The 20,562-nt window shown below is 40.6% G+C and overlaps 1 protein-coding gene across 1 annotated transcript; it reads left to right on the top strand.

Annotated features, from left to right (window-relative positions):
• LOC118806080 (ras-related protein Rap-2a) lies at positions 1–16,622 on the top strand. Its single transcript, XM_036567402.1, has 2 exons — positions 1–1,012; positions 15,050–16,622. The coding sequence occupies exons 1-2, from the start codon at positions 699–701 to the stop codon at positions 15,285–15,287; spliced, it is 552 nt and encodes a 183-aa protein (XP_036423295.1). The 5' UTR covers positions 1–698; the 3' UTR covers positions 15,288–16,622.
• Positions 16,623–20,562: the final 3,940 nt, after the last annotated feature.

Genomic DNA, 20,562 nt, shown 5'->3' with positions numbered 1-20,562 from the left:
GACGGCGACGGGTCCCCACCCGTGAGCATGGCGGCCGCGGACGCGTCGGTGAGCGGATGAAGAAGAGCGGGACGGAGGCGAAAAGAAAAAGCGCGGATCGGCGCCGGCTTATCGTTGCGTTGTCGTTCACTTTAACGCAAAAAACAAATCGCATCGCGTTTCTGTCTCGAGCTCGGAGCTCTCGCTCTCGTCTTCACGTTCGCGTTCTTTGCTCTTTCTTTTTTCCGCAGGCGGCCCCCCAGCCTCTGCGTTTTTCCCCCCTCTCTCCCTCTCTCTCTCTCTCCCCCCTCTCGGATGATTTAGGATGGTGAGCTCAGCAGACGCTGCAGCCCGAGTGAAGCCCACCGCGCCGAGAGGAGCGCGCTGATCCACAGCGCGGCTTTGGGCGCCGCTGGCTGAGCGATGATGGCTCCTGCACTGAAGCGCTGCTGTGGGCTGCACGCCTTTGTGCGCGGCTTGTTTATCTCGGCCAGCTAAAAGCAGCAGCAGCAGCAGGCGCAGCGGCGGCGGCCAGGCTCTCGCCCACATGCCGGACAGCATGGGAGTGCCGCTCTAATAGCCTATCTCAGCCTTTAACTCCCCCTTTTCCCTCTTCTTCTTTTTTGTTTTCATGTCGAACGCTGCGTGAATAGCTTTCTCTCCCCCTCCCTCTTTTTGTCCTTTTTTTGTTGTTGTTGCCGTCGTTGAACGCCGCGGCCATGCGCGAATATAAGGTGGTGGTGTTGGGCAGCGGCGGCGTGGGGAAGTCCGCCCTCACCGTGCAGTTCGTCACCGGCACGTTCATCGAGAAGTACGACCCGACCATCGAGGACTTCTACCGCAAGGAGATCGAGGTGGACTCGTCGCCGTCCGTGCTCGAGATCCTGGACACGGCGGGCACGGAGCAGTTCGCCTCCATGAGGGACCTGTACATCAAGAACGGCCAGGGCTTCATCCTCGTGTACAGCCTGGTCAACCAGCAGAGCTTTCAGGACATCAAGCCTATGCGGGACCAGATCATCCGGGTGAAAAGGTGAGGGGAGAGAGAGACAGAGGGAGAGAGTGAGTGAGAGAGAGTGGGCCTGCAGCAGTCTGACGCAGCTCCTCTCTCATCCTGCAGCACGGGCTGCTGCTGCTTCTTCACCCACTCCCACGTCCTGGGGTGGAGGCAAATAGCTGCATGTTCCTCTGGGTTACCAGCCCGCTGTTCTTATTTCATTAGATGCATTAGTGCGTTCCAGCGCATTTACATTTAGTGCAGAGCACCTGGCTTCGTGGAGTGACTCAGACACTGAGCTAGACTGGCCCGCAAGAAGGCCTGCTGCTGAAGCTAAAGCCTTGTGTCCGGCTAATAAAAGCTGATTACTCTGTGGGATTAACCTTTTGAACTCCAGGCTTATTATTTAGTTATGAATCTTAAGGCTTATTATTATGTAACTACTATAAATTGTCAGGAAACTACTATGAATCTAATAGTAATTACAGTGATGAATTAGAGTATGAGCTCTTGAAATTAAAGGGGTTAACCGCAAGGGCCTGTATGTGGACCCAGTGTCATAACTAACATGTTAGTTTTGTAGTAATTACCAGGTAATTACAGAGTAATAAGTCTCATTTTAAAGCTTTGTAGTTTTTAAAGCAGAAATGTCAGATCAGTATTGATATTGGACAATGCCTAAGGTGTCAATATCGAGATTGGTATCGGTACAGAAAAGAAGTGGTATTGTGCCATCTCAGAGAAAGGCAACGTCTGCTTTCTTTGCCCCTCATGGTTATATGTCTCAAGTAGACACAGTAGTTAACTATTCTGTCTACTCAAGACTGCACCATTTGCATCATAGCGGCAAATGCTCTCTCAGGTGTCCTGCCCTGAGCTTGGTCAAACTACAAATGCCACAGTCCTATTTCTTTTCTTATACCAATATTGAAACCTTAATATTGGCTGATACAGATACCAGTCCGATATGTATTCATGAAAAGCTACTGAGCTTTAAAATGAGCTGTTTTAATTGAAGTTCTTCACTTAAAATGAGCATCTGAAAATAAGCTATTGTGCTCAAACTATTCGATCACTCTGCTACCTCACAGTAAAAGACACACAGCTAATAACATCTGCAGTGTGAATGAGTGCTATTTCAGGCTAGATCTGATACAGGATTGAATCAGATTCATTCTTTTTTTTCCCTCCGAATTCCATTTCAGCATTTTCTGCAGATATCGGCCCGATGCCCATCAATACGGATATGACATCTATAGTCCAAAGTCTAATCACACTATTACACCCCCTGTAGACCCTGTAGTCTGTGAACGTGGGGGTCTTCTCATTCTGACACGCTGATATTGCCACATGTGCATTTTACAGCGTGGGATCAGCTGGTCTTGGCCCGAAGAGCCTGAATACACAGGAAACACTGGAAGTGCTTAACTTCCCCTGTAAATTCCTCTGAGTGCACAAACTAACTATGCGTGTGTGAGCCAGAGCGAGAGAGAGTGCATTTATGAGCGTGCGTCTCAGCAATAAAGAGTCTTACACGGCACCATACACCCATCTGAGCTGCAGGTGTGGGCCTACTACATACTCCACTACTCACACTGTCTCTCCACAGGCACTACTCATTTTAATTTAAGCAGTTGTGAGCGCTTTCTGCTGTGATTGTCCAAACAGAGTTCATTTCAAGGAGAGTAGCTGTGTTTATTTCTCTGGTATCAAGCGTCGATATCCAGGCCATTGGAATGTCCTGGAGTTACTGCAGCACTGCAGAACCATAAGTGCATCCCTTTGGAACCTAAGGACCCCAAAACTGACTTTTACATCAACGTCAGTGTTCCCAAGGTGGAGACTATTCATAGACTTTTCTTGTACTTATGGCAAGACTGTCTGTCAGCAGAGGAAAGTCTGAAGTAGACTTGGCAGAGCATTAAGAGGCCAACTGCACAGAGTAATTTAGGCTAATTGATTGCTTGTCAGTAGCTCCAACTTGGATAAATTTGGATAGGAGGGCATAAATCTCCTCATTTGAAACTGAAACCATGTTTCAAATCTCAAATGAAGATATTAAAGGGGTTCTCCAGCTTTTGTCAACGTAATTTCTATCTGCTGCATCTGTAGCTTATGTTTGACTATGACAGACAGTCATTTACCTGTACATAGAAAATAACAGAACATCTACTGAGTCAAATGCACCTTTTAGTGCTTCAGTACCTGCCCTTTGGCTTCTATTGTAAGTGTCTGTTCTTTTCTTTTTCTAAGTACAAGGAAACATATCAGAATTATTGTCAAGGTAATCAACCATATGTTACAGGTACAGCAGATAAAGACTGTGTTGAAAAATTCAGGAGTAATTCTTTAACTCCTTGACCTGTAAAGGCATGTATATAGGCCCACACAATTCCTTTCTCTCATAAATACATAACCACAGTGATTATTGAATCATTTATGTAGTCAATGAATAATAAGTCCTAAGATTAATAACTGTATATAAAGCCTGCAGTTTAAGTGATTCTTACTGATATTGGAAATCAGATCTTTGTTAGTGTTATATAGCGTCAGAGGCAGTTGTATCCTTCTCTTGGACTGAAGCTCTTTAGGGATGATTCTGAATTGATAGTTTTGTGTTCCTCAGTGGGGCAGCTGTAGGAGTAGAGAGGAGAGGGATCACAGTGGCAAGAGTCCAGGCTGTCTGGAAATGCACAGGACTGTGTGTGAGGGACATGTGAGGTCACCAGGGTCAGTCAGTAATGCAGATGGAGCGTAGTTCTCTCTAGAGTCCTTTAGATGGAAGGATGGAAAAGATGCTTTAGTCTGCCTGCTATTCAGAACAAGGCCCAGGTCCAGAAGGGTCTGGGACAGAAGCATCCTCTCCACTCTCCCCCTCCCTCTTAGCTAGTGTATATCAGTGGAGTGGTCATGTATTATATATAAGCTGTGTCTGTGTCTGCTGGAGCTGCTGCTGTGGGTCTGCGCAGCAGCAGAAAGAGCTGCAGTATGGGCCTGGCAGGAATGAGTCCAGTGGATGTATGTGTGTATGATAAAAATCTATGGCTATGGGATGTTTACACCTGTAAACTCATGTGTGTTTCTTTCTTGGGTTTCTTAAAGCAATATTTTGGCAAAATTCAAATTTATACTAGGGATGCACTGGTATGAGAACTGTGGGCTGATGCCAGTATCAGATATTTTACCGATACTGATGCTGATGCAGATACGTCAGCATTTCTTACATGCAGAAATTGGGAATCTACTTGCATCAGTAATACAGACAAATGTAAAGTTTATTTCTATAAGGTTACAGAGGCTGTACAGTGAATGAAATGCAGACATTTCAACACAGTATACCAGCATCACCTCAATGTACTACTTCTTCCAGAGTACAATAAATACAATATGAAATATCAGTTGGAAATATCAGTCAAATCTAAATTTATGTTCAATGCTGATTATTTTTTGAACCAGTTCTCTGCCAATACCGATATGATGATTCTGATATTCCTGATTTAAACGATTCTCCCCTTACCCTAAAAGGAGTTAAGACAAGGTTAGTGTCTGAAGTTTGTTTTTAGTTTTGCACTGGAGCTAAGAGGCCAATGTAGTTAACAAGTAATGGAAGCTTATGTACATTTACCTTTATGCTAACTGCATGCCTAAATCAACACATGCTTGCCACAAATTACACTTTTAATGTTGAAGCCCCCACCCCACCCCAGTCTGTGGTGCTGCTCTAAAAGCCAGACAAACCGCAGTCTATAACTCATCCACCATTGTGCAGGCAGGTATATGCACACACAATGCTTAACTGTGTCACTGGATCAGAAAAATGGGGGAATACAGTGGGAAGTAATTGGAACATTGCATGTGGTTTGTCTGGGCGTAGTTAGTGGACCACCCCCCACCTCCCGAGTCTATGGCGCTTTAGTCAAACAACTGTCCATAGCTCAACCCTCCTTATGCAGGTGTTGTAGTACTATGTGTGTTTTCATTCAAATGCTGTGCCTATACAAATACTGTTTATTTTTAGTTGAACTCCCTGGATAAATAGACTGCTGCGTGTTTTATTTCGCTGCCATAGCCTGAGGGCAGAGTCATGCGTTTTCCTTCATCAGCTGTACAGCAGCATTTTCCAGCTAATCTCATTCTGTTCAGCGTGATCTAACTGAGAACGCTTTAGATTAGGATTGTATCGTCCTTCAACTCATACATGAATAATGCTCAAAATTTGAAAAATCAAATTTACAATTTTCCTCTGCCACAAATGCACTTGATCAGTCAGTCAATCATGCAGTCATGTTATTTATCATGTTTGGTGTCCAAAGTTTTCTTCTTTGTTTTGTGCTGGAGCTACAAGGTGAATGTAGTCAACAAGTAATAGAAGCATATACACACTGCAGCGTAAATCATCACAATCTTGCCTCAAACTGTGTTGAGACATTAAAGGGAAATTCTATTTTTTTTCCAAAATTTCTGCATAATTAAATAGTTATTATAAACAAACTCATTCAAAGTGGTTTGATGTGAAGTTTGTAATTTTGGAGAAGCATACCGAGTCAGAATTGTTCTCAGTTGTGGTGATAGAAACCAGACGTCCAAAGTGTTTTATGTCTCCGAAAGGAAATACATGAAATGGTAATGAATACAGCCTGATGCCAGAGACATGGTTCTATGATAATTTTGAAATAACTAGGCTATCTTTAAAATTCTTAGTGGTACATGCAGGGCATTGTAAGGCAAAATAGTCCCGAAAGGAAACTTATTTTTTCAGATTTACCACTATTTTATCATCTTCAACATTACACGCAAAAACCCAGAAGACTTCCAGGTTACTGGTGGTTTTGCACAGTAAGGAAAGTGGGAATGTCTGTGTAGTAGACACCATGCTCTCTGGTTCAGGACAACTGTAAAGAAATCCAAGTGGATACGTTTCTCTAGAATTGAGCCTTTCATATCAAATCACTCTGAAGGACTTTTTTTACATCTTAGCCATTGAATTACACAGACATTTTGATAAATCAGTGGAATCACTTCTTACGTAATCACAGGTAGATTTATGTATGTGATTTCTATCACTGTATACTATGACAGTGTTGTCTGTTGAAAATCAACATGTCTTGGTTGATCGACTACATGTGGTTTAAGGGAAAAGCTATATACATTTGTTTTTTTGCTCGACTGCCTGTTCAACTGACATGATTAGTTACTTTTAACCAATGCGTAGATTTATCCTGAACACTCCACTCACACATATAAACACTCAGAGACAGTACAGAATCTCTCTCTCTCTAGCTCTTACTCTCTCACTCTGACTGTGTGGGTGTATGGTGTGTAATCTGTAATAGGCACTGGTTGAGTGTTTCACTGTGATGGCCACCATCTCGGCACATCACACCACTTCCTCTCCTCCTCTTCCCTTGCACTGATTCCCCTCCTGCAGCACTGATTCTCTACCCATCACCACTGATTCCCTACCCATCACCACTGATTCCCTACCCATCAGCATTGATTCCCTCCCTATCAGCACTGATTCTCCACCCATCAGCACTGATTCTGCACCCATCAGCACTGATTCTGCCCCCATCAGCACTGATTCTGCACCCATCAGCACTGATTCTGCCCCCATCAGCACTGATTCTGCACCCAGCAGCACTGATGCTCCACCCAGCAGTGCTGATTTTCCACTCAGCAGCACTGATTCTCCACTCAGCAGTACTGATTTTCCACCCATCAGTACTGATTCTTCACCCAGCAGCACTGATTCTCCACTCAGCAGTACTGATTCTCCACCCCGAAGTGCTGATTTTCCACTCAGCAGCACTGATTCTCCACTCAGCAGTACTGTTTTCCACACAGTACTGATTCTCCACCCATCAGCACTGATTCTCCACCCAGCAGTACTGATTCCCCAACTGTCAACTTTGATTCACCACCCATCAGCACTGATTCTCCACTCAGCAGTACTGATTCTCTACCCAACAGCACTGATTCTCCACACATCAGCACTGATTCTCCACCCAGCAGTACTGATTCCCCAACTATCAACTTTGATTCACCACCCATCAGCACTGATTCTCCACTCAGCAGTACTGATTCTCTACCCAACAGCACTGATTCTCCACCCATCAGCACTGATTCTCAACTAGCAGCACTGATTCTCCACCCATCAGCACTGATTCTCCACCCATCAGCACTGATTCTCTACCCAGCAGCACTGATTCTCCACCCATCAGCACTGATTCTCCACTCAGCAGTACTGATTCTCTACCCAGCAGCACTGATTCTCTACCCATCAGCACTGATTCTCCACCCATCAGCACTGATTCTCTACCCATCAGCACTGATTCTCCACCCATCAGCACTGATTCTCCACCCATCAGCACTGATTCTCTACCCATCAGTACTGATTCTCCACCCATCGGTACTGATTCTCCACCCATCAGCACTGATTCTCCACCCATCAGCACTGATTCTCCACCCATCAGCACTGATTCTCTACCCAGCAGCACTGATTCTCCACTCATCAGCACTGATTCTCAACTAGCAGCACTGATTCTCCACCCATCAGCACTGATTCTCAACTAGCAGCACTGATTCTCCACCCAGCACTGATTCTCAACTAGCAGCACTGATTCTCCACCCAGCAAAGCTTGGAGCAGCACCTCCCACACGGACACTCTAACCTCCCCCCGTTATGAAAGACGTAAGGTCTCCAAAGCAACTACCATCTCCACCCCCCTGCCTCCACTCATTGCTCCCAACAACAGTGCTCAGCATGCTCTGCGCTGAGACCACCACTATAATCAGTGATTTATTTAAAGAGCTGCGTGTGGGGGTGAGTGTGTGTGTGGCGGATTGTATTTTTTTTTTTCTTTTTAGGCATGGGCCCATTTGGTGTAAAAATAGTTCACTGTGGGGTTTGGACCTCACATGTGACAGCCTGATTTTCACACAGTCACAAACCTGTGACACACACACAACATCTCTGACCACCTGCAGAGTTTATGTGGTGTTAGTATGCCAGTGGTATAATAGTACAGTGCTCAAATGCTCAGGGGCCACTGTGTGGTCCACACTACAATTCCTCACTCTCATAACTACAAAATGTACATATTAGGCTCACAGTGGTTACCAGATAATTGATATTAGTTACAGAATGAAAAGTCTTAGGATTAGTAACTGAATACGCCAATAGTTTAAAGGGCTAAAGAGCAAAGCGTGAAATTGTTTTACATTAACCATTTAACATTCAGAGTTATTACTGTCGTTTTGTCATAGCCAACAGTTCAAAGGTAATTAGACACTTAGATAATTTTAAAGTTAGTTGCATGGTGAATTACATTTCAATTTGATTTATGCTCTGATTCACTTTTTTTCTGCTTCTTTCAGTGTCAATGAATGACATACACATGGTAAAATTGTAGAGTAGAGTAACTGTATCAGTAGCGCTGGGGATTGGTATTGGGTCCAAGTCAGCAGAAAATGCTGAATTGGATATCAGAGGGGAAAAAAAGAATGAATCTGATCCAATCCTGTAACAAATCTAGCCTGAAATAGCACACTTTGTTGTGATGTGAATTTGTTAGCTGTTTATTTCTTCCTGTGTGGTAGTAGTGTTTTTAAGAAGTTTGAGTATGATAGTCTACCTTTACATGCTCCTAAGTAAAGTGCTTAAGTTAAGGCTAGTTCATTTCAAAGCTTAGCAGTTTTAGGGGAAGAAATATCAGATCAGTGTCAGTATCAGCTGATGCTCCAGTTTTCAATATCTGTACCAGTACTGTAAAAGAACGTGTGTTATCATGCCACCTCTGATGTAAAGGATGTTTTTTTCTTTCTGTAGAACCAGAGTGTATGCACAGCAATAACTTTTCAACATTTTAAAAAATAATCAAATATTTCTGGTACTTACAAGCACAATAATGTATTTGATCGAAGGTCTCTGCAGGAATCTGCCTGTTCGACCGAATTTCTCTGTTTTCTTCAATGAGCTGCGAGTGAGAATTATTAATATTAAATTACACCAAGCTTGTGTTATCACAAGTGATAATGATGACTTCTAAGAGTTAAGAACCTTTTTGGTGTCCTTTTTTGCACTGGCCTACCAAAGCACAGTGCTTTTTATCTGTTTACAACTCATTTTAAATTTAAAATGTATTTTTTTACTTATTTCACATTAAACTTTTGCCTCCATGCTGTTTGATCATTAGTATGGAAATGGGATGCTCCCACTGAGACCCCACTCTTCTGTGTTAACAATCGATCTGTCCCATCTCCAGCTCAACTCACAGGTGGAGCTTACACTGCTCCTGCTTTACCCTGAGCAGAGAGAAGGTGACAGAGAAGGAGAGAGAGAGAGTGACAGTGAGAGTGACAGTGAGAGAGAGAGAGTGCAGTTCAATCAGACCCCCTCCAACACATCAAAGTGTCGTGTGCTGATGTGCTGATTTTATCAGTCTGTTCATGTGTGTTCCTCAGAGTGGTCAGGCTAAACAGCGCTGTGATCAGGCTCTAGTCTGGTCCTCATAATGAGTAGAGATGGAAAGATCAGACAGCAACAGATTTTAATCACAATATTTTCATAAAAATCTATGATGCACAGTGTGTGAGCCAGATTTTACTACATGTTGGAATAGGAACACGTCATCAGGGAGGCAGTTTTTAAAGTTTCTGATGCCAATAAAAAAGGAAATAAAAAAGAGGAGCACTTTAAAGAATAGATAGGCAATAAATAAGATTTCCATAGATTAAACCTGATGTAGTCAATCAGCCACATGTTTGGTGTCCAAATTTTGCATCTTTAGTTTAGAACTGGAACAACAAGGCTAACGTTGCACTAGAAGTCAATAGTCACCCAAATCTTTTCCATAAATAGATTTCCAAAACTTCTCTCAAACCGCTCAAACCCCAAACAGGTCTTCATTGTGGTCAGACTTGTTGACCTGGACACAATATGACTTACTGTGAACTTACTGTGAACTGACAAAACTGTACCATGTAGCTGAACACTGGGGACAGACATTTAGACAACAGGTGTTGTTTTTTTTTTACCAAACAATTCCTTTAATTCCAAGCCAAAATGATGGCTATATCTGCTTTTTATCCTCTTTTCTGTTAGCAATGCAGTTTTCAGTGGCGTTGTCACATTTATTTTGATAGCTAAAGATGTAACAAAGCTGGAAATTCCGCAATTTTTATTTTACTCTTGTCACAAACTACCATTTTGAACAAGCAAATATATGAATAGGTGTATATTTCACATTTCAGTCACCTTTTATTGTTGCTCTGATGAAACAAATCGATAATAAGCCCTTAGAGATCTGAATTCTGTTCTTTTCTCGCTCAGAAAAGATCACAGTTCATTGCACAATAAAGGCAGCATCATGTTTCTTTTATGTAGTGACAGAAAACACAGCGGCAAAAAGAAAGCTCTACTTCCACATGCTGATTTATTTTACTGTGTTGTACGTGTTGTAACCACTCTAGGGCAGTATGAGTTACGTGGGACATCACCATAGTTTCTGAAAATATTGCCAGTGAGACGTTAGATAAGATTGATATGGGTTAATACTTACAAGTACATCACCCAACAGAGTACAGGTCATTCAGGATTTAGGATTCTACTGCTTTATATCTCACCTAAAGTCACACCGTGCAAGAAAGACTCCAGGACAGTCCTGATTACAACAGTCACAACCTTAACCAGTTTAAAATGCTTAGTGTGATTATGTGTCATATATTGAATTTTTTGTCTAAATGTAATTTAAGGCCTGTGTTCAGTGTTAATCTTAAAAAAGGAAAGTAGAGTGCAAAAGGACCACTATCTTAAGTTGGATACACCAGCCATTATCTTAAGCATTAATAATTTCTAACTGCCTTGTGTCTTTGCGTCTAGGTGCCTAACATCCCTCTGATTCAGGCAGTATCAACCTTACACAACACTGATTGGCCCACCCCTGTGTAATGATCAGTGACTGTCTTCCTCAGTGCCGGAGCCTCGACCGTGATCACAGCCGCTTTTCTGCATACACTCTTGCACACTACCATGCGTGTTTTTCGCCTTTCAGAAAATGGTGAATAATTTAATGGCATCAATATTTCATACAGTAAAGCCAATGTGTAATGAGGGAGGGTGAGTCTCTTCTCCTGTGATGCTGTTTGTTCCGTTTGACAGAGGGGTGAAGGAGGAGTAAGTGTCCCCGGTGCTCTGCATTTGAAATGAGCGTACTGTCATGGCAAGCTACCCAACCTCCAGATATCATACGGCATTTACTGTCACTGTGACCGTGATCGTTATTGTTATCGTGCTGATTCATCATAGCTTCAGCTTTTGCATGGTCATGACCCCACTGGTTTTGCAGAGCTTTGTCCAGCTAAATTCAAGCAGTGGGCAGCAGTGGTGCAGGAGCTGAGAACAACTAGGACCACAGCTGAGTCAAAGACAGGAACCTATTGGTCTACATGATAAGCAGTCTCACTGTTTATATTACATGCAGAAATATGACCAGGCCTGGGTCCCCATTCATTTTAAACCTTATAGCCGTTCTCATGTTATGTGGCCTTTTTGTTCAACTTACTACTCTCATAACTGCATGACTGACATATACATAGTAGTTATCATGTAATACTATTGTAATTACTGAATAATTAGCCTGAAGCTTGTTTATTTAACAGTTAATGTGTATAAGGAAGCACCATCATTATTTCATGAGGTAAATGTACTAGATATAGCCAAAAGGCAAATTTTTATCTGCAGTTCCTGAAAATGTTGATGTTATATCTCATATAGGCAGAGCAACAATCACAAGGCACACAGAACAAAATAAGACAAAACAAGTGACACGTTTGTTAGTGTACAAAATATGTAATATCATTAAGCGTTATGTTAAAACCATGTTTTCATATTATTGGGGGGGGGGGTTCAATAATGTGATATACAATCATGAGATAAGCTTCCACAAATAGATTTAAAGAAATTATATTCCACAATTTTTCTACATAAGTTTGCATAATTCAGTAGATACATTGTTAACAAAGTCATTCAGTGTGGTTTAAAGTGAAATGCGATGTTCTACAAAGTCATAACTGTTCACGGTGATCGTGGTAGGAACCAGATGTCTAAAGTTTTAATGCCTCTTAAAGGTGCCTCACAGTCAATTATTGCACAAAAAGGTTACAAATAACTTGTCTGATGTTTGAGACATTAGTTTACCTTATTTATAAAATACGATTTTGGCCTAAAACCTGTTTAAAAAAACATTTATGGCAGAGTGATACATAAAGAACCATAAGGAAAAATAGTTAATTTGTCATTTTAGATAGTAAATTAAATGTCTGTATGTGCTTTGTAGACATTGTGACCCCTGGCTCCCATCACCACCACTGTAAAAGAAATCTGAGTCAGCAAGTTTCTCTACAATACACCATTTCACCTCAAACCACTCTGAATGACTTTGTTTACGATTTCCAATCTTAACGATTGAATTATGGAGAAATATAGAAACTTTGTGGAAATTTTGTATCATTTATGTTTTGTGTAAATGTGGGAGAGGTGGGATGCACCATGCTGTGGTTCCTTCACAAGCCTTTCAGTTCTGAATGTAACAGTCCTGCTGATCGCTCTCAGCCATTACTGCTCCTCACCAGGAGATTATGCTGAGCAACACTGCAGCATGTTGCCCAGAATCCATGTATTCTTTCCCTCTGTTAGTGGGATATTTATTGCTGTTGTGAGGCCAATCGAAAGCACAAGAGCAATATAATGGGATTACACATCTCTCTGATGCTCTGCTGTTCTGCTTGCACACAGTGAATTTCCAGGTACCGCAGAGTTCAGCTGTGATGTTCTCTCTGAGGCTGCTGATTTCTGGGTGTGGCACACAGGGGCTGGTTTCCCAGCAGGCACACCCTTCTCACTCCTTGAGCATCATTAGTCTGAATTTTCTGCTAGGCTTATTATTACATTATTAGACTGGAGACTTATTGTTCAGTGATTGTAAATTATTCTATATCTACTTTAAAACTAATATGTACATTTTGTAATTGTGAGAGTGTATGAGAGTGAGGAATTGAAGTGTGGCAATACACAGGCAGTTTATATGCAGTTTAAAGCCATAATTTGTTGAAAAGTCAAATTTCCCCTTATGCCTCATGTAGTTGATCAGTCATTTCTTCTTTAGTTTTGCTCTGCAACTTTGGCATTAATGTAGCTAACAAGTAATGTACAGGATTCCCATTAGTCTGCATTGTGCAAACTGCTTACCTAAATAATCACACTTGCACCAAACTGTGTTGAGTTCTTCAGTAATATCAGACAGACTTGTATATGTAGCACATTCCGATTGGGAAATGTAATCAGACACAGGCGTTTACATGGTTATTATTCTTCTATTTAATGGATTATTTACAGGATTACCTATCTCGTTCAATTAGATAGAAATTGTATTCCAAATGGCCTCAATCGGACTAGTCTTTTCCAATTTAAGTGTATACTTGCACATATTCTATTCTGATTCAGCTATTAGTCAGATTATTAACAGATTATTATGATAGATGTAAACATGGCTATTATCATCTAAATAAAGGATGAAAGAAAGAGACATAATTCAGGTTTCTTCTACTACTTTTTACATACATGTGATCATTTATTTTGCCCATTTTTATTGATAACAGTATCAGAAACTACAAGTGGGCAGAATGACAGTATTTTATCATTATTGTGATGCATTTTGTCATTTTGATAAACAGTATGCTTCTGAGCATTTTGTGGATTTCGTCCATAGTTGAAGAACGCTGATCTACTGAACATTTCTTTAAAAAGAGCACAATAATTAGTCCTGTTTTAACCTGCAGTGCGGTTTGTGAAACACTGAACAAAAACAACTACCCAGGCATTTTTATGGCACTTTATATGCGCCACTACTAGTGCATTGTGTCCATGTGTGAGAAAACTATGATACTTATTGTGTATCTTAAAAAAATGTCTTTAAGTAATATATTTTTGCCATATCATCCACCCCATCAGAAACCACATAATCCAGTCTTTCTGAGATTACTTAACTACTCAACATGATGTAAGAGGAGTGTGTCATGATTTAGGCACAATGCTAATTCATGTGAATATATATTGCTTGTTAGCTACATTAGCCTCGCTGCTCCAGCAAAAAAAGAAGCAAAGTTCTGACACCAAACATGTCTTGGGTGTTTGACTACATTTGAGGAGAACTGTGTAAATTATATTTTTTGCTGAACTATCACTAGTGATAAATTACATTTGGGTGTCGGCAATACTTAAACACTAAACAACTGCATGTTTCATTATAAAGAGAGCTTAATTAAAGAAGAATTCAAAATTGCTGCATAATTGATTCTTGGAAATATAAAAAAAGACGTTTTGACGTTTTGACATGAAATGGGTCATTGTAGAGAAATTTACCCACTCAGATTTCTGTACAGTGGTGGTGATAGGAACCAGGGATCACAATGTCTACACCACAAATATAGTCATTTTGTGTACTATTCACAACCACTAGTGAGCCTACATGTGTTTTTTGAGTTCATATGTAATGTTGATGATGGTAAAATAGTGGTAAATCTGAAAACAAAGCTGTATTTGGACACTCTTTTGCCTCAACTTCTAAAACTATCAGTGTCCCAGGCATTAAGCAGTGTAATCATTTAATGTAATAACTTTCTGTGAGGGAGCTTTTAGTAGCATTAAACTCTTCAGACGTCTGGTTCATCACCACTGTGAACTTGGTAATTTTCTATAGAACAGAGCATTTCACATCAGATCACTCTGAATGAATCTGAACTACTAATTATGCAAAAATGTTCAAAAATCAGTGGAATTCCTCTTTAATCCTACTTAACTAGACGTGGTGCAGTGCAGTGTGTGAAACATTGAATAAAAATCATTGCACTCTTAGTTTTTTATTGTATTAAGGCAGCAATGCTGTTGTAACTTATCAAACCTCAGAAAAATGAAATATCAAGATGCATAGCAAGTATTATAAAATGTCTTCAAGCATCATGATGTCATGTTTTTTGAGTGTGACGTGTGTTTTTGTTCTTTTTTGTGTTCCTCAGGTATGAGAAGGTGCCGGTGATCCTGGTGGGGAATAAGGTGGATCTGGAGAGTGAGCGGGAGGTGTCGGTGAGTGAAGGTCAGGCTCTAGCTGAGGAGTGGGGCTGCCCCTTCATCGAGACTTCCGCCAAGAGCAAGACTATGGTGGACGAACTGTTCGCCGAGATCGTCCGGCAGATGGACTACGCAGCGCAGCCGGACAAAGACGATCCGTGCTGCTCCTCCTGCAATATACAATAACCCTCCTGAGCGAGGACTCACACACACCCACACACACTCTCTCTGTACACACATACACACACACACACACATGCACACACTTACAAACATGGTCAAACACATACAGGCGTACACAAGAGTTTCAGTGGATGTTCTTTTTTGGTGCATCAGTTTTATCATAGTGTAATTAATTCTGGCATATATGTCCATGACTGAATGGGGAAAATGTGAGGAATTTTTGTCACTTTAATAACTGACTGACTTATTACTGAACCACAGAGAAGTGCACTGGCCTTATGAGTGTTCCGTTTCCTGATGGAGTAGGAGATGTCTGCGGGATTTACTGGTCTCGTACGGTTTGCTACTTCTCTCTGCAGCACTATTTAGCCATTGTTTTATTTTTTTTGTTTGTTGTTGTTGTTGTTTTTTCATTTGTAAATTCTTTTCTTGTTGATCTGACCCACTTTTTTGGAAGGTTGAAGAGGTGAGTGTCTCTGACCGTTTGTCTGAGACAGAGCAATGAAATCAGCCTCCTCAACCTCAAGCATTAAACTTTAATGAAAGATTGATTAGAGTGAAAAAGAGAGGATGATACACGCACTCCACTGACACTACCAAAAAAAACTTCAAAAGGCCTCCTGTTCTCTCTTTACTTTTTTTTTAGTCTCTGATTGTTCTGATGAATGGGACTGCAGGCCGATTCTGTACTTTTTCTTGAACATCAGTGTGATGGTGCTGTGTCTCAGTTGTGTTTTTTTTTTTTGGAGATGTCACAGAACTTGGACCACAGAATGCCCAGGACTCCTTTAGTTTCAGTGGAACTATATTTTCCATTATTGCGTTAATAGCATTTGAATTTCGCTCCAAAAAAAAATCTTTTGTTTCTGAAAGTTAGGTTATACATTTTTCTCAAATGGTGCCATCGGACTCCACTCTCCTCTCAGTGTTTCACCAACAGGGGTATGAGAAGAGAAGCCATCTCAAACTGATAGTGGAAGAAGTCACTGGTGATAATTATAATGATGATGATTATAATGACGATGATGATGGCGGTAGTGTAAATACGTTTATGGACGTTGCCAGTTCCGTTCCTGCTCCTTCTCCCCTGCTGGGGGCTGTGGACTGCATGCATGGTCAGAAACTGGCGGGCAGACGAAGCGAGTGAGATCACAGAAGGCGGTTTGAAGAGTTTGAGCCAAACATGACGATCACTCCTGTCCAACCAGAGGAGCGAGGTGCTGTGTATTCATTGTTGATTTTCTATTTTTTTATGTGAACATTTACTCTCTACCCTTTCCTGAATGAATGGTGACACTCTTTCATTTGGCACCTCAATAAAGTGTGTTCAACACGTCATCCACCTGCTCGTTACAGCTTCTTTCCTCGGTTCTGAAGAAGGTAGATCGTATCCTCTGTACCCGCCTGTGCAGAGATATTTTTGGGGGCAGGGGCACTAGACTTCTCAAAATCAATGTAAGAAAAAAATGGCAACCTAAATGTGAATGAAAGTTAATTTACAGCATAGGGCAGACACTTTTATCCAGATGCAGAGACACTCTAATCATATTTGAGAGGAAAGTAAATGTAGTGTTGGGAGTCCTTCCCGAAGCAGACTAAAACGTTGCCATTTCTGCCAGAGCAGAGAACTGATCTTCAGTATACACTCTCAGAAATAAAGGTCTGAAACTGTCACTGGGGCAGTACCACTTATCACTGAGGTGGTACCTTAAAGGGTACATCTCACTACCATTAGTCAGGGAACATAATTGTACCATAATCCATTGAAATTGTATTTCTCCACACCCCGTCTCGTCTCCAGGCTTTTTATTTTATTGTTCAGTTTTAAAACATTAGGTTATGAAAAGCAGTTTTCGCTTGGAAAAAACTTATTTAGGGGACACAATTGGGCCTTAATACCACTGTTGTACCTTTGTGGGTACATTTACATTGTTTGAACCTTTATGAGCAAGAAATATACCTGCACAGTACCTTTATTTCTAACAGTGTAGAGCTACCATTAATCATGGCACTGTCCACACACTGTATATGTGCATTATAACTGTACTTGAGACGTCCACGTTGCCCTGCAAAAATTTGTTCAGTATCCTTTTTGGTTTACGAAAAACATGGTTTAGCAAGTGTTATTGTTCCAAATAACTATTCCCAGTGCAAGACTGAGTGAACTGTGCCTCACAGCAGCAGATCTTGAACAATAGCAGAGGACATATAAAACAAACACCAACCAGGCAGGCACTTGTACAGTCTGAGGGCAAAAGGGCAGGGGCTCATGTCCCCTGTGGGGTCTGTCCATGCACTTGCCTAATATTTGGTATGCTTTGGCTGAAATGATGAAAAGAATGCTGAAAAGTGTTGCAAGAGTGTGAAAACCCATCAGCGTCATTCATGGGGTCCATGTGTGAAATTTAAAGCAGCAAACATCAAAAGAGACATCTGTAATCAGTTGGTTTTTATACAAGGGCTATTGAGAAAGAGCAGTATGACAGAAGTTTAAAGTGAGTTTTTAAACTTGGGTTTTTTCAAATGATTATGCGTTTATGTGTATAATAAGTGTATTATGTTGGGGACAGCATCTGTAGGGGAGATCGGGGCACAACCTAACACGTTTTTTGCATAATCATTTTAAAGGTATTTGAGCAAGATTAATGATTATTTTACACTCACGCATCTCTGTTACCAATGAAAATTTTGTTTCCAGCACCTATCATTTATAAACAATTCAGCCTAAAGTGGCTCAAGGGCAAAGGCTATAACCCCAAAGGCAGGGTTAATTATAACAGAGGGGCTAGTTGTAACAGTTTTATGTTGTTTGAACCAGAAAAGCTTTCTCACTTAATGCACAAAAATATACTGATTAAAATAAATATGCTGAGTGAAAAGTGAGCGTGTCAAAGATAAAAGTAGAACAGCAAGCATTAGCACAGTACAACTGAAATATATTTTATTTACATGACATCTATAGTATGTTTGATGAATCTATTCAGAAAAGCTAACAATAAATTGACTTGAATTTCTATGGGCAAATACAAACTTCTCTCATTGTTAAATTTAGGAGGCTTATTAGTAACATTGTTAAAACTAACAATCTGCAGTGTCCGTCTGTGTGATTGATCATCCGTTGCCTTGAGGTAACAACAATATGACTAGAGGCACGTTCTGTTTGAACCTGTTTGACTTCATGAAATATCCATGTTACGTATTACTCCATGTTAGTTTGTGCCTGCTCTCCTGCTTTGTGACTGGTCACACCTCTTGATTGGTCACACTTTTTGAGCCATTTAAGAGTCGTAAAAGAGAAGAACAGGAATTAACTAACTTCAGTTCAAATTCTGATAAATGCTGGGTGTTCCATTGCAGTTCAATAACTACTGCAATTCAGTAGTTTTTTACTTCTATTCAAGTTGTTTTTGGAAACCTTTACTGTTGAGTCATTATTTCGCTGAAGTAACAGTGCTTTTACTTGAGTACGAGTCTAAGCTACTCTAGTCACCTCTGATATGTTACATGATATGGTACTGCTGCCCTTAATAAAGTGGTGTGTGTGTGTGTGTGTGTGTGTGTGAATTTAGAGTACATTCACAATACATCTTAATTTACTTAAACTTAATTTACTTAATTTACACTGTTCCTCACTGGTTGGCAGTTTTCTTCATGTAATTCTTCTGTTAAAATGTTTCATGTCAAATTCGAAGTTCCCAAATTCTCAACTTTTTTTTTTCTCTTTCATCACCTGTTTCAGTCTGTTCAGACCCATCTTCCCTCAAAAGAGTTCAGTAACGGTGAGATGAATTATCACAGTGGTTTATCACTCTACTCAGGCTTTAGCAGGAACCTCAGTGTTTGTAAAGAAGCGATTAATTGAGGTTCTCTAGAGTTTGTCTAATGAGCTTGTTTACTACGTGCTGTGCACTGATTGCATTGAAGGTGTTTCTTTTAAAGATGGATTATATTTTTTAAAAGTTCACAAGGTAAGTATTCTAAACAGATCCTCTTATAAATGTAAAAGTAAGTATATTCTGAATACTGCCATTACAAAATGTAACTTGGACTGAATACAGATATTTAATTTCTGTATTCTGAATATGTATATACAAAGCCTGTGTGTGTGTGTGTGTGTGTGTGTGTGTGTGTGTGTGTGTGTGTGTGTGTGTGTGTTTGTGTGTGTGGCCTTTTCTGATTTGACCTTTTTACACATACAGGAAGCTGTGAAGATATGAAAAACTGAAGAAGCTAATATAGATTGTGTTCTATTTTATAAGAGCAGTTCCTTCAGAACACTTGTGGCTGTAAATTTGAGAATCTGCCTCATTCATTTGTCACAGAGGTGAGAGGAGTAAGCGTGAAAATGCTGAGAGAGATGTAGATGATGAGGAAGACAAAGGTGGGAGTCTGCTCTGTCCTATTATCTGGGTTCAAAGTAACAAAATGTGTAATTGGATCATTTTATCAAATTGGTTAAAAGTCAAAACTCATTTTGGACTTTAAACGGACTTGGACTTTAGACTGAAATTCTTTTGCTTTGAGTGACTCTATACCTTAATTATGTTTATTTTTAAAACCGGGTCCGAGCCCCCACGAGCAAGCCAGTGGCGACAGTAGTGACCTTCAGTCGTGATAATTTTAGCTAATTTTGAGCTGAACTCAAAAACACTAGCCAGTGCATGACTATCAAACACAGCTTTGAACAGTTGCACACACATACAATCATAATATTTTTGATTGCCGCACAAAAAAGTTGACTTATTTGCAGGATGTGTTTCACAAATTGAAGAAAATGTTTCAGTGGGGACAATTCTAAATGTTACACACTGATTTTCTGACTTTGAGACTTTTACTTCAAAACAAAGGGATCTAACTGCTCACCTTGTGGCCAAGAGGGACAGTGATGCAGTCTCACTTCCTGTTCTAAAACAGGGGTGTGGCTAAAATAAGGCTCCACCTACAGACCAACACTCTTTGTGTTTTGGTAGTGAGATGAAAACTCAGGGCAGCATTTTCTATATAAAGTTTTTTAACTTACAAATGAAACTCATAATAGAATCTAAATCTTTCAGCTTTACGTTAAAAAAAAATCAAAAAGATCTCTGGACAAAACCTTGAAATCCAATCCACTGATCCATTCAAGCTCTCATCATTGCCTGATACCTGAGTCATTGGCTTGCTTTGAGTGTGGCATCATGGATTAATACCCAACTATACAATTTCAATATAGGCTTCACAGAACCGCAAATGAATATTTTGGTGAATGTTATGTGTGAGATTATGTCAGCCAGGTTCA

The sequence above is a fragment of the Colossoma macropomum genome, unplaced genomic scaffold, assembly GCF_904425465.1.
Source record: "Colossoma macropomum unplaced genomic scaffold, Colossoma_macropomum, whole genome shotgun sequence".
In the NCBI taxonomy this organism is placed as follows: Eukaryota; Metazoa; Chordata; class Actinopteri; order Characiformes; family Serrasalmidae; genus Colossoma; species Colossoma macropomum.
The sequence above is the reverse complement of the archived record's forward strand: the minus strand, read 5'-3'. Positions and strand labels throughout refer to the sequence as shown.